Here is a 14,359-nt window from a genome sequence, read left to right on the forward strand (position 1 = left end):
TTAGAGAAGTATATGCCCAGGAAAGAATGCCTGTAACGCAGAATTCCTGCTTTCTGGGCATTTGTCCCTAGTGCATTCTGCCCTAAATGTTAGTACCACTGTCCAGCCTCGTCTAGCTACAGCAGTTTTCAGCCTCCCATAGAGTTTTACAAGCTACCGCCAGTGGGACTGGATGGTGCACACGTGCCTTCTGCCTGCACAAAAATGCTGGAATCTCATGCATAGGGGCTAAACACTCAGTGTGAAAGGGGTCTTTAGCTTTAACCATAACCCCCCTAACAGACAGGTCCCTTCTTCCTAAAGGTGCTATTGCTTCTGTGCATTTTCTAATGGGCTCAGTCCTCACCCAAACCTAAAGGGCTCTTTGAAAAGAGAAATTATGGACTAAATAAAGTAAATTGTTTAGAATCTGTCTTAGCTTCAGAGATTGGCCCCTCGCTGGTACCAATTTATACCATAGAAATAGTCTTTTCTTAAGCCCAGAGTCTTGTTGTACCGATGTATGAAAGTGTACAATTTCTGTCAGACATGAGTCACTGACACCAAGGTGTGACTTGGCGGTTCATGTAAGAACATGTTTTTTTATCAGAGCTTCAAAGAATCTCCTGTTAATCATCCTTTACCATACACACTCTACCGTTTTCCTAATGACAATTACCTCACCTTACTTTTCCACAACATGTTTCAATCATGGAGATAATGACTAAGAAGAACAAAAAAAAGCCACAAACCATGGACCAACAGGCTCAAGATGGTGGTGACCTACTCCCTCGTCTGAAGCAGAGAGACATTCAGAAGGAAGAAGCTGCAAGCCTAATGAAATATACACACACTACAGTGAAAATCGCTCCAAGTACAGCTCTCTAGTGCTATCTGACCACCTGACAGTTAGACCTGAAGCCCAAAAAAAAAAAAAAGTAAAGGGCAAGCATGACTGGGTGAAGAGGGGAGGCATGAATGGAAATGGTTAGGGCACAGTTGGTATTGTGCATGAACTGAGCTGATTGGTGGAAGTGTGGGTCCAGGTGGGGCTTTGGCGCGTACAGGAAGAGGTGGAGAAACAGATACCTCAGTCTGTGGTCACCCTCCCTGTTTTTGGTTTGGTTCGGGGGTTGAAGTAATAGCAGCCTGCTGGTTGTGGTCTTTGGAGAGGGTATAAAAAAAAAGTGATGGCATAATGGTTGGAAATACATCTGTGGTATGGTGTTCTCTGGTGCATTCCAGTTAATGGTGGGTTACCTGGGAATTGGAGACATAGAGGTCTCTGCAGATAGTTTTGGTTATTGTCCCCGAGCTGGTGTGTTGCGGGGGCCTATGTTTCCACAGATACAAATTAACCAGTTTTAGTGCCCTAGACCAGCAACCTAATTATATATATGTAGCAATATTTCCAGGCATTGGGCCTGATATAGGTCTGCCATTGTTACCGGTAACACTTCCAACACATTTAAGTTGAAAACCCAAGTGTGAGAGCTGAGACGGCATCTTTGGTTTGTTTTGTTTATTTTGCAATGGGGATGGTAGAAGGGAATGAGTGGGATACTCCTCTGGCTCAACTAGGCTCAACTGGGACACTGTACAGAAAAATGCCTGTTAGCACTGTCTTGACGCCAGCTGAATGCCGGTTAACGCTCCCTGGCGCTTGAAGATAGTGTTCTGCTGAACTGTGCTGGAACTTCGACTTTAATACTCAGGTTAACTCAGAAGATCTAGGACTGTAAGACATTTGACTCCTTACACTCTGTTTAGCTCAAATGTCCGATGACCAGCTCCCTCCAGCCCTTCACTGACTGAGGTAGCTCTTTGTAACTGCTTGTGCTGCTGCAACCCTTAACACTGCACACTTAACTCTTCAGGGCCCAACTGCTGGCACCCCCTCTACACTTCAAGGTCCTCTCGCTAGGCACCCCCTCTGACACTTCAGGGTCCTCTCGCTAGGCACCCCTTCAGACCTTCACTGGAGTGGTCCCCTCTACACTTCAGGCAGACCCTCAGGGGCAATTCACAGTACTCACGAACTTGGCATGCTTTCCTGGAACTGAACCCCTCTATCTCCACTGGTCCTCAGCACAGCTCAGCTCAGCTCTCTCTCTGGACTATCAGGCAGCCATCCGAGACACCCGATCCTTCTGACAGGAGGAGAGACAGCCGTACTCTCCCTCCTGGGACTATGCTTCCCGCCAAAGACGCTGCATCATGCGTTCCCCTCAAACTTATACCCACTCCCAGAATCCTCTGCGGCAGAATCTGCATTCTGGGGTAGATACAGGCCTGAATGAACCACTGATTGGGTTTCCTCCACTGCCCAATGAGAATCCTCTCATTGAGCCAGTGGGGAGACTCCCCTCTCAGCAGCCACACCTGGGAGACATGACAGCCCAGCTGAAAATCATGGCCCTGCTCTTAGGCAGCCAAGGCCCTCTATGCTTTTACCTAGCACCTACCTTGTAGGGTGCTACATATATATTTCTGTTTTAAAGGATTTTTTTTGTTACATGTTAATAAAAGGCTGCTATGGCCATTTTGTATCCAAACTCTGGTGTGGTCTGGTATTTGAATAGGCTGGGTTTGGGATGGCATGTGGACATCTGTTCCACTGCAGAGGAATCTAAAGCCTGCTTTGAGAGAGGTGTTGGCTGCAGTTCACTCCTATAGTGCCTGTCTCAATGTTCTTACAGATCAATTTAGAGGCATTAAAGAGGAAGTACATTTATTTTTTTTTAGTTATTTATTACAGGTGTTTATATAGCTCAGTCAATTTAAGCAGTGCTTTACAAATATGTTGTACATTCACATCAATCCCTGCCCTTAAGGAGCTTACAATCTAAGGCTGCCCATACACAGAGCAAATTTCTTTCCTGCAACCACAGGTTGCAGGAAAGAACTTCGCTCAATTTCCCCATCAACACAGACAGTGTTGTTGTGGAAATCCCTAATGCTGGGTCATTGTTTTCTCCCGGCGGGGGAAGTCGTCCCCACCGGGAAAAAACATTGATTATTGCTAGCGGCTATAGCAGCCGCTAGTGATAATGGAAGGTAAAACCAGGCATGCTGGTTGTACCCAAGTTGATTGATCGATCGATCAACTTGGCACATTCAGCCTGCCCATACATGGTGCGAATCTTGTCCGGTTCCTGCTGATCCGGCCAAGATTCGAACAGTGTATGGCCTGCCTAAGGGCCTTAGTTCACATACATACTAGTGCCAATTTAGACACTAGACAATTAACCTACCAGCATGTCTTTGAAGTTTGGGAGGAAACCCACAAAGGCAGAACATGCAAACTCCAAAGAAATAGTGACAATTAAAGCAGTATTAAACCCAAAAGCAAACATTTATTATGTTGCCGCTTACCAATTCTTAGATTTAATGGCTGTATTAGTTACATTTTTTAGGATTTCTTACTTCTATTTTTATCTGGTTATGCAGCCAGTAAGTCTGTTATTTTTCAAAAGCGGAAGCACTCCAGCAGAATATATATTTTTTTATGGCTGATATAAACAACTTAGCACTGGCAGGGTTTTATTTATTCATGCAAAACCTTTATCTCAAAAGGAAAACCACTGTTTGCTGTAACTACATCGCTCAAAAAAATGAAAGGAACACTTTTTAAGCAGACTATAGCATCAAGTCAAACTCCCTGGATATTGATCTGGTCAGTTAAGTAGCAGAGGGGCTTTGAGGAGATTCCAGGAGACAGGCAGCTACTCTAGCAGAGCTGGAAAGGGCCGTACATCAGTAGGACCGGTATCTGCTCCTTTGTGCAAGGAGGAACAGGATGAGCACTGCCAGAGCCTTACAAAATTACCTCCAGCAGGCAGGGCCGGTTTTAGACAAAGTGTGGCCCTGGGCAAACCTAAAAGTGGGGCCCCAATTTTTTTTATATTCTACCAAAAATATAGGCGCATTTAATCAATTTAGCCAAATAAAACATACAACTACATGAAAATATGCTTTAATTAAATAACATTGAATGGTACCTTCAAATATCTGACTCTGCTACAGAAGCACCCCTGAGAAGAGAAGCATCTCTGATCGCAGGCTCTCTCCCTGTATATGAATGCGGGCGGTTGTGGCAAGTGACGGAGCAGGGAGCCCTTTGGAAGATAAAGTCGGCTTCTGACAGTGACGGGGCCCCTTTGTAAAATGGAGCCCGCTGCTGACAGTGACACAGGGCCCAGGGCCCCTGGGCAAAAAAAAAAAAATCAAGGGCCCTTTCCAGGCCCCACCCATGTTCCGCCTCCAGCCACACCCTTGCCATGCCTCCATCCACACCCCGCCTCCAGCCACACCCACAATAAAACAACAAACATTGCTCTCTGATACCTAGGCCAAGTTGGCTCCTCTTACCTTAATTACAGTTGCTGGTTGGCAAGCTGTGGTCTTGCTGGCTATTACTGGCAGGCTGTGGTCTTGCTGGCTACCGCTGGCAGGCTGTGGTCTTGCTGGCTACCGCTTGCAGGCTGTGGTCTTGCTGGCTACCGCTGGCAGGCTGTGAGCCTGTGGCTGGCACTGGCAGGCTTGCTGTGGCTGGCAGGCTGTGGCTTACTGGCTGTGGCTGGCACTGGCAGGCTTGCTGGCTGGCTGTGGCTTGCTGGCTGGCAGGCTCTGGGCCTGTGGCTTGCTGGCTCTGGGCCTGGCACTGGCAGGCTTGCTGGCTGGCAGTCTGTGGCTTGCTGGCTGTGGGCCTGTGGCTGGCACTGGCAGGCTGGCTGGCAGGCTGTGGCTTGCTTGCAGGCTGTGGCTTGCTGGCTGTGGGCCTGTGGCTGGCACTGGCAGGCTGTGGCTTGCTGGCTGGCAGGCTGTGGTTTGCTGGCTGTGGGCATGTGGCTGGCACTGGCAGGCTTGCTGGCAGGCTGTGGCTTGCTGGCTGTGGTTTGCTGGCTGTGGGCATGTGGCTGGCACTGGCAGGCTGTGGCTTGCTGGCTTTGGGCCTGTGGCTCGCACTGGCAGGCTTGCTGGCTGACTGGCAGGCTGTGGGCCTGTGGCTTGCTCACTGTGGGCCTGTGACTGGCACTGGCAGGCTTGCTGGCAGGCTGTGGGCCTGTGGCCAGGGGCGGACAGACGTGGTCCGAGGGCCTGGCCAGGAAGGGGGGGCCTGGCCGGGAAGAGGGCCCACCGCCCAGTACAGAATTAACTCACCCGGCGATATGTAGTGTGAGGAGGGGAGGGGCCCAGCTGCTGTCGCTGCTTCAGTGAGAGGCCCAGGCTAGCGCTGGATTTCCATGGTGACCTGTTTCCGGGGGTGCGTCGGCACCGCATACTGATGTGCCGTTGATACAGGTAACCTCACCGGATGGCTGCAATTGCGAAGGAGTGCCCTCTTCATCTTCTTCAATCCCTGCTTCATCCCTGGCAGTTTCTGTATGATGTGAGTAGTTCTTGTAACATATGGCCTCTATGTGACTTTACACTGCAGGAAGGGGGTCCACTGTACAAAATGTGAAAGGGATCCGCTGCAGGACCGTAAAGTGTCCTGGGACCAGTGGGAAGGGCTGAGGCTGGAGGTTGCGGGGCCCTTCATGGTTTCTTGCATCAGGAGTCTGAAGGTTCTAGTTACGCCTCTGGGGGTAACGGTCGCTAACCTCACCGGAGACAATTTCTACAATACATTTGCATTATCCCACACAATTTTAATAAAAATTTATGAATCATATATTTTTATTAAAATTGTGTGGGATAATGCAAATGTATGTACACATCATTCCTCACAGGAGAGACCATTGAGTGGAGCTGGATTTCACATAGAGGCCATATGTTACAAGAACTACTCACATCATACAGAAACCTCCAGGGATGAAGCAGGGATTGAAGAAGATGAAGAGGGCACTCCTTCGCAATCGCCGGCATCCAGGAAATTGTCTCCGGTGAGGTTAGCGACCGTTACCCCCAGAGGCGTAACTAGAACCTTCAGACTCCTGATGCAAGAAACCATGAAGGGCCCCTCAACCTCCAGCCTCAGCCCTTCCCACTGGTCCCAGGACACTTTACGGTCCTGCAGCGGATCCCTTTCACATTTTGTGCAGTGGACCCCCTTCCTGCAGTGTAAAGTTTAAACAAGAAAATTAATGTAGCCACCCCATCTAAGAAGGGTACCTGGGCAGTGTTACAGGAGGGGGCAGTGTGACAGGATGGGAGACAGTAGAGGACAGCTTGGGGGTGCAGTGTGATGGGAGGGGGTCAGTGTGACTGAAGGGGCCAGTGCGGCTGGAGGGTGGGACTGTGTGACAAGAGGGGGGGGGGGGGCAGTGTGACGGGAGGGGGGCAATGTGATGGTAGGGGGCAGTGGATGGGATGGGGGCAGAGTGCCAGGAGGGAGGTACTGTAATGGGAGGGGGGCAGTGTGATGGGAGGGGGCAGTGGAGAGCAGTATGAGGGAGCAGTGTGACAGGAGGGAGCAGTATGGGGGCACAGCATGATTGGGTGGGGGCAGTGGAGGGTAGTATGGGGAGACAGTGTGACAGGAGGGGGCAGGATGGGGGAAAGCATGATGGGAGGGTGCAGTATGGGGGGCAGTGTGACAGGAGGGGGAAGTATGGGGGGACAACATGATGGAAGGAGGGCAGTGGGGGTCAGTATGGGGGACAGCATGATGCGAGGGGGGCAGTATGACAGGAGGGGACAGTATGGGTACAGTATGATGGGAGGGGGACAGTGTTATGGAAGGGGGGCAGTGGAGAGCAGTTTGGGGGCCAGCATGATGGGAGGGGGCAGTGGAGGGCAGTATAGGGGGCAGTATGACAGGAGGGAGACAGTGTGATGGGAGGGGGGCAGTGGATGGCAGTATGGGGAGGACAGTATGCCAGGAGTGGCCAGTTTGGGGGGACAGTGTGATGGGAGGGGGCAGTGGAGGGCAGTATGGGGGGGGACAGTGTGCCAGGAGGGGGTAGTATGGGGGGACAGTGTGATGGGAGGGAGACAGTATTATGGGAGGGGGCAGTGGAGGGCAGTATGGGGGGGACAGGACAGTGTGCCAGGAGGGGGCAGTATGGGGGGACAGTATTATGGGAGGGGGAAGTTGAGGGCAGTGGGGGGGGACAGTGTGCCAGGAGGGGGCAGTACTTCCCTACCGTGCCCAGCAGCAGGAACTGCCTTAAAACAAGAAGTTGATGCTGAAGCCGGAGTCAGGGGGCGGAGCTTGGAGGCGGTCCTAGGTATGGATCGATGACTACATTGAACATTGTGGAGACAGCTAGGCTAGCACCAGGCTGGATAGGAGGGCTGACGGGGCGGCATATAGGAGAGCCATGGTGAGTTGACCCTTGCGATCCCTATAATCATGCCCCTGGTTACCCCTCACAACCTGTGGAGGCGGGGCCCGTCGACGTCACGTCAGTATGCGACGCCGACACGCCCCCGCACACAGGACACAATGGAATCCCAGCCCTAGCCTGGGCCCCTCCTCCTCTCACTGACGCTTAGCCTGCCGCCGGGCCCCTCCCCAGATCCCCTCCTCACACTGACTGTAGCAGTGCCCGCCGCTGGGTCCCTCCCCTCCTTCTGCTACGTATCGCCGGCCCGGGTGTGTTAATTCTATACTGGACGGCGGCTCCCCTTGCTGGCCGGGCTCTCCCTTCCTGGCCGGGCCCTCGGACCACGTCCGAAGTGCCCGATGCCCGACCGCTCAGTCCGCCCCTGCCGGGGCCCCTGGACATTCGGGGCCCTGGGCAGTTGCCCAGGTTGCCCCCCCCTAACGCCGGCCCTGCCAGCAGGCCACTGGTGTGAATGTCTCTGACCAAACATGAGGGTGGTCTGGGGGGCCTGATGTCCTCTAGTGGACCCTGTGGTCACTGCCCAGCACCATGGAGCTCGAATGGCATTTGCCAATAAACACTAGAATTGGCAGGTCTGCCGCTGGCACCCTGTGCTTTTCACAGATGAGAGCGGGTTCACCCTGAGCATATGTGACAGACGTGAAAAGGTCTGGAGAAGCCGTGGAGTACGTTATGCTGCCTGTAACATCGTTCAGCATGACTGGTTTGGTAGTGGGTCAGTGATGGTCTGGGGAGGCATATCCATGGAGGGATGCACAGACCTCTGCAGGCTAGATATTGGCACCCTAACTGCCATTAGGTATCGCAATAAAATCATTGGACCCATTGTCAGACCCTATGCTGGTGCAGTGGGTCCCGTGTTCCTTCTGGTGCATGACAATTGCCTGCCTCATGTCACAAGAGTATGCAGCCAGTTCCTGGAGGATGAAGAAATTGATACCATTGAATGGCCCCCCGCACTCGCTTGACCCAATTCCAATAGAACACCTCTGGGACATTATGTTTTGGCCCATTCAACGCCACCAGGTTGCACCGCAGTCCCTGGTCAGTGATGCCCTGGTCCAGATTTGGAAAGAAATACCCCAGGACACCATTTGTCGTCTCATTAGGAGCATACCCCGACATCAAGCATGTATACAAGCACATGGGCAGGGCCGGTTTTAGACAAAGTGTGGCCCTGGGCAAACCTAAAAGTGGGGCCCCCAAATTTTTTTAATACAATGCTGCCCCCGCCGGCCCCTCCCTTTAATACAATGCTGTTCCCCCCTCCCCCCAACATTTGGGAGATCAGCATTGTATTAGAGGGAGGGGGCCGGGGGGAACAGCATTGTATTAGGGGGAGGGGAACAGTATTGTATTAGGGGCCCTAATACAATGCTGATCCCCCCTCCCCCCCAATACAATGCTGACCCCCCCAGCCCTCTCCTCCTAATACAATGCTGACCCCCCCCCGGCCCTCTCCCCCTAATGCACTGCTGATCCCACTCCCACCCCCTTAATATACTGCTGACCCCCCCTAATACAATGCTGATCCCCCCCTCCTCCTAATACACTGCTGACCAGTGACCCCCCCCCTGGCCCCCTCCCCCTAATAAAATGCTGTTCTCCTCCTCCTAATACAATCCTGATCCCCTAATACAATCCTGATCCCCCCTCCCCCTAATACAATGCTAACCCCCCTCCCCCTAATAAAATGATTACCCCCCAGCCCCCTCCCCCTCCCCCTAATACAATGCTGTTTACCCCCTCGCCCTAAATTGGGGGGGGGGATCAGCATTGTATTAGGGGGAGGGGGCCCCAGGGGGGGGGGTGGCAGATGAGCATTGTATGGGGGGGGGCAAGTGAAGTCAGGCCAGCATTGTATTAGGGGGAGGGGGGGTTAGCACCTGCTATTCAACACCACAGCTCAGCAACCCATGCATGGAGTTATATGGAAACAAGTGCTATGTCCCCTGGGGGGGGGGGGGGGGGGGGTTAACACGCTTTATGTTCTACTAGTGGTTGCTCTATATATTTTAAGCTTGGGCAGTTCTTACATATTGAGAATATTGAAACTCTGCGCTGATGTTCTATTTGGGTGTGGATACGGAAATTGATAAATAAATATATAGATAGTAAAAATTAGGCTGCAGCCTCCCTAAATTATAGTCCAAAGGACCATATAGTGAATGTAAAATGAGGTAGGGTGATGGCGCTGCCCAAAATTAACTATGATGGTGGACAATACCAATAATAAGGGTAAAAATGCACTAAAAATCCACGTAATAGAAAAAAGAGCACTAAAATACAACTGTATGATAAAATCTTAAAGGAGAAAAATTAAAAGGTGCAGATGTGCTAATTAGGTATATAAAAGTGATGTGTGCAAATATAAGTGGACAAGAATTCAGTAGGTCTGAGACAGTGAGAACAATAAGTATAAATCAGATGAAATATACAAAGTGTAAAACCTGGATCATATAAGTGAACCTTATAAATAAATTAGTGATGTAAAAATACACATGATATGATATAAAACTGATAAACAATTAAAAGTGCTCTGTGCGTAGTGAAATGCCCCAAATAGAATCACACCCTGGGGTATAAAAGTGCAGTGACAAAAGTAAAAAGTCCAATTTTAGTGATAAGTGCCTATAAGGCAGGTGCTGTGACCATGAAAAGAATATATAAAAATATAAATATGATGACTACAGTTCAGTATTAATAGCAGGTGATGATATATATAAATCTAATGAACACAGTTCATTGTTGATAGCAGGTGACGGTTTTCTTATACCAGAGATACAAGGAGTGACCCCGTGGTGGGCGGTGAGGTGCTAGGTGACCCCTCTAGTGAATAGCGCACTCACCAGAAATACCCACCCCACACAGGGGTATAGAGCGGGTATATAGATGTATCCTGCGGCCAGAAATCCTCTACGGATCCTAGGTGGGGGTGTCCTGGAAGGGTCCTAGACAGAAAGGAGGTTCCCCAGGGAAAGGTGCGCGGGATCTAGTGGGCTCCTGCCAATAGAAAGTTGGCTTCCAGGTATCCACGGGGTGTCACTCGTATTGATGTGTGAGGGTATAGGGAATAACGGAAAGGCACATAGCGTGATACCGTCTAGACAAGTTTATTGGTGTTAAAACATAAAAGAGGTACTCACATTTATGCAGTAGTTTATAAGCATATAACGAGCGGTGGAGCAGAATGCGGTCCGAGCCTCGATTCCAAAAACCGGAAGTGATGCGACGCGCTGTACGCTTGGACTTTTTACTTTTGTCACTGCACTTTTATACCCCAGGGTGTGATTCTATTTGGGGCATTTCACTACGCACAGAGCACTTTTAATTGTTTATCAGTTTTATATCATATCATGTGTATTTTTACATCACTAATTTATTTATAAGGTTCACTTATATGATCCAGGTTTTACACTTTGTATATTTGATCTGATTTAGGCTCCTTTCACACGGCCGCTCCGTGTGAAAGGTCCGCTGCGGGACTTTTTTTTTTATAATAATGTAAGTATATGGCACTGCGGATGTCAGCGGATGACACCGCTGACATCCGATTTTCCTTCCTTTCCGTGTTTTACACGGAAGAAAAAATGGGGTTCTGTTCCATTCGTATAAACGGAACAGAACTGAAAGGAGGAAAATCGGGTGTCAGCGGATGGTATTCCGCTGACACCCGCAGTGCCATTCACTTACATTATGTCCGCAAATCATCCGCAAACGGATGGGATGATTTGCGGACACACGGAGCGGCCGTGTGAAAGGACCCTTATACTTATTGTTCTCACTGTCTCAGACCTACTGAATTCTTGTCCACTTATATTTGCACACATCAATTTTATATACCTAATTAGCACATCTGCACCTTTTAATTTTTCTCCTTTAAGATTTTATCATACAGCTGTATTTTAGTGCTCTTTTTTCTATTATATGGATTTTTAGTGCATTTTTACCCTTATTATTGGTATTGTCCACCATCATAGTTAATTTTGGGCAGCGCCATCACCCTACCTCATTTTAAGTTCTTACATATTAAACTCCCAACATGAAGCTCATGACAATTTACCTTACCTCTTTATATGTACCCTCCCTGTACATGCCACCCACTGCCTGTAAGGCTCACCTGAGATCATGCTGCTCTCCTCTGCTGCTGTGCTGGGCTGGCCTGGCGCGTCTGTGTGGGAGTGGAAGGGATCGGCGTCGGAGCCGTGACAGCCTCAGGCTCACCCAGTCAGTTGATCCACCGCCGCGCACTCCGCGCAGCCGCCCCCGCCGGATCCGGATATGACGTCATGCCGCTCACAGCGGCTGACGTAGAAAGAGTATATCGGCTGGTGTCGGGGCTGCTGCAACGGCCATTATCAGGGCGGCCGCGGCGCCGACCCCAATGCTTAAAGCGGCCAACCCGGTATCTCGCTAGGCCAGTCCGGCCCTGAGAGTGACACGGGGCCCCTGGACATTCGGGGCACATGGGGGCCAAACAAACTACTGAGTACCATTTTAAGTTGCTGCAATAAAATTTCAGCAAAATGGACTAGCCTGCTGCATCATTTTTTCAGTTTGATTTTCGAGGTGCCTTTAAATTCAGCCCTCTGTAGGTTGATAATTTTAATTTCCATCAAGCAATGTGGCATCCTTTTGTTCCCAACACATTACCCAGTCTATATCAGTATAGATATCCAGCATGATACTTTTTCCCCATTGAGATCTGATGTGTTTTCAAAGTGCTCCTTCAATATTTTTGAGCAGTGTACTTACAACATGTGAGCTGGAGTATGGCATTGATTTGTTAAGTGTATCTAAATCTGCTAATGCACTTAACATTACCCTACTCCCCAGACTGAGAATGCTGCTGTCTGCTCTGCCTCTTGCTCATTCCTGCAGTTGTGAGTGTGTTGTGTCTCACAAAACCGGAGGTGTGTTATGCCCCATACACACGTGCAGATTATCTGCAGACTTTTGTCTGCAGACTTACCAAAACCATATAATATGAGGTCAAACCTAAATACTTTCAATTTGTATGCAATCTGGCAGGCCCTTGCACTACATAGAAAAGGTAAGTCTGCAGATAATCTGCACGTGTGTACGGGGCATAACTTGCCAGGTCACCAGGTGAAAACAGATGGGAGAAAGCCAAAGAAAAGTAAAAGAATGCAAGTACCACATCTAAAGATTGATAAGCTGCAATATAATACATTTTTGGTGTTTGGTTTAATACTGGTTTAATCAGACATGAAATGCTAAATAATTCACGACAGAGCCAGAGCAATGGGGAATTATAGAACAATTTGCCCCTGCTGTGGTCTGCCTACAGAAGACGCATTTAACTGAGGAGACAACCCAATATTTAAAACATAGCAGCTATGCTACACAATTGCATTTGGTAAATGCCAGAGGTCAGTATTTTTAATTTCTAAATCTGCATGTGTATCCTTTGATCAGACTCTCATAGATAAGCATGGCTGTTTTTATATTTATGGTGTGAAAGTGGCAATCTATAATGTGTGTTATTGCCACTGTGTATTTCCCCCTGTCATTTATCACAGATGTGATCAAATAGTTTGCACAGGTAATCATTGACAAAACACATCTACTGAGTTATGTTGTGGGGCACTTTAGTGATGACTTAAATCCTGTTTTAGATACACAGAGAGCCAGGAAGACTTCACTGATGACAAGCGAGACAACAGTTGCCAAACTACTTTGGGAGATTGCACTTTCTGATATATTGCGGCAATGCCACCGCACTAAAAAGACTTTTTAATGTTACATTTATATGCATCACTCATAATCTAGAATAGATTTGGCATTGGGGAATGATCTGGCCTTAAAATGCAGCTATTAAGTATGCTTTGCCCCCATGGGCTGTCAGACCACTCTCCACTGTTGTTATCAGTGCATCCATAGTAACAGGAGTGTATAGCTTTATGGATTTTAAACCTTTTTGGTTGAAACTATTGTTAAACTGGTATAATTACTGAACACTTAGCTAAATATTTATTGAAAAAATACATCTGAGAGGATTATGACTATGAGAAATATCAGATATTATGAAAGTGCTAGAAAAAGTGATAATAAACTATGGGGTCCTCTTCCAGGTATAGCAAATCTTTTTAGGATGATTTGTACAAACACAGCTACTGTATGTTTTACACAATGCTCCCATCTGAATTCTGCAGAGACTATTTAGGCACATACAGTAGATTCCATATTTTGTGATCTTATTTAGAAAAAAAAAAGTTGCAGAGAATTAAGCTAGACTATATACAATACCCGAAAGATTCAGGAGGATTGGCAGTCCCCAACCCCTATGTCCTACTGCTTCGCATGCCAACCCCAACATATGGCTGGATGTGGACAACTGGACTGTTTCGGTCACAGTGACAGACACAACCTCTCCAAAGAAGTCTTGAATGAGAGTGACAGCCTCAAACAAGGTCTGTTCTCCTTCCAGAAGCTGTAAGTGTGTTCATTGTGCAGCTTGACATGAAAAAAAGATGGACCTTAACCACTTAAGCCCCAGAAAATTTTACCCCCTTCGTGACCAGGGCCTATTTTGCGATTCGGCACTGCGTGACTTTAACGGACAATTGCGCGGTCGTGTGACGCTGTACCTAAACGAATTTGACGTCCTTTTTTTCCCACAAACAGAGCTTTCTTTTGGTGGTATTTGATCACCTGTGCAATTTTTACTTTTTGCTCTATAAACAAAAAAAAGCGTCAATTTTGCAAAAATAACAATATTTTTCACATCTTTTTATATGAAATTCCCAAAAAAAAAATGTAAAAATCTAAATTTTTTAACATTTTAGGCCAATTTGTTTTATGCTACATATGTTTGGTAAAAAAAAATAGCAAAAAGCGTATTTTGATTGGTTTGCGCAAAAGTTATTGCGTTTACTAACAAAGGGAAAGGTTTTTGTCAGTTTTGTTGTTTTTTTTTAATGTGTAATGGCGGCAATCTGCGATTTTTTTTGCGGTACATTGCGGTGGATAGATCGGACCCTTGACTGACATTTTTGACACTTTTGGGGTTACCAGTGACATTTCTACAGTAATCAGTGCTATACATATGCACTGTTACTGTA

The 14,359-nt window shown here is 48.2% G+C and overlaps 1 protein-coding gene across 1 annotated transcript in view; it reads left to right on the plus strand.

Moving 5' to 3' along the window:
• Positions 1-14,359, plus strand: part of LOC309548065 (putative chitinase 10) — a 107,109-nt gene that overhangs the window by 26,091 nt on the left and 66,659 nt on the right. Inside the window, exon 12 of the mRNA XM_082248034.1 lies at positions 13,653-13,730. Coding sequence (XP_082104160.1) covers positions 13,653-13,730 — 78 coding nt within the window. The remainder of the gene's footprint in view (positions 1-13,652; positions 13,731-14,359) is intronic.

This window comes from Pelophylax lessonae (assembly GCF_965119305.1).
Source record: "Pelophylax lessonae genome assembly, chromosome: 2".
In the NCBI taxonomy this organism is placed as follows: Eukaryota; Metazoa; Chordata; class Amphibia; order Anura; family Ranidae; genus Pelophylax; species Pelophylax lessonae.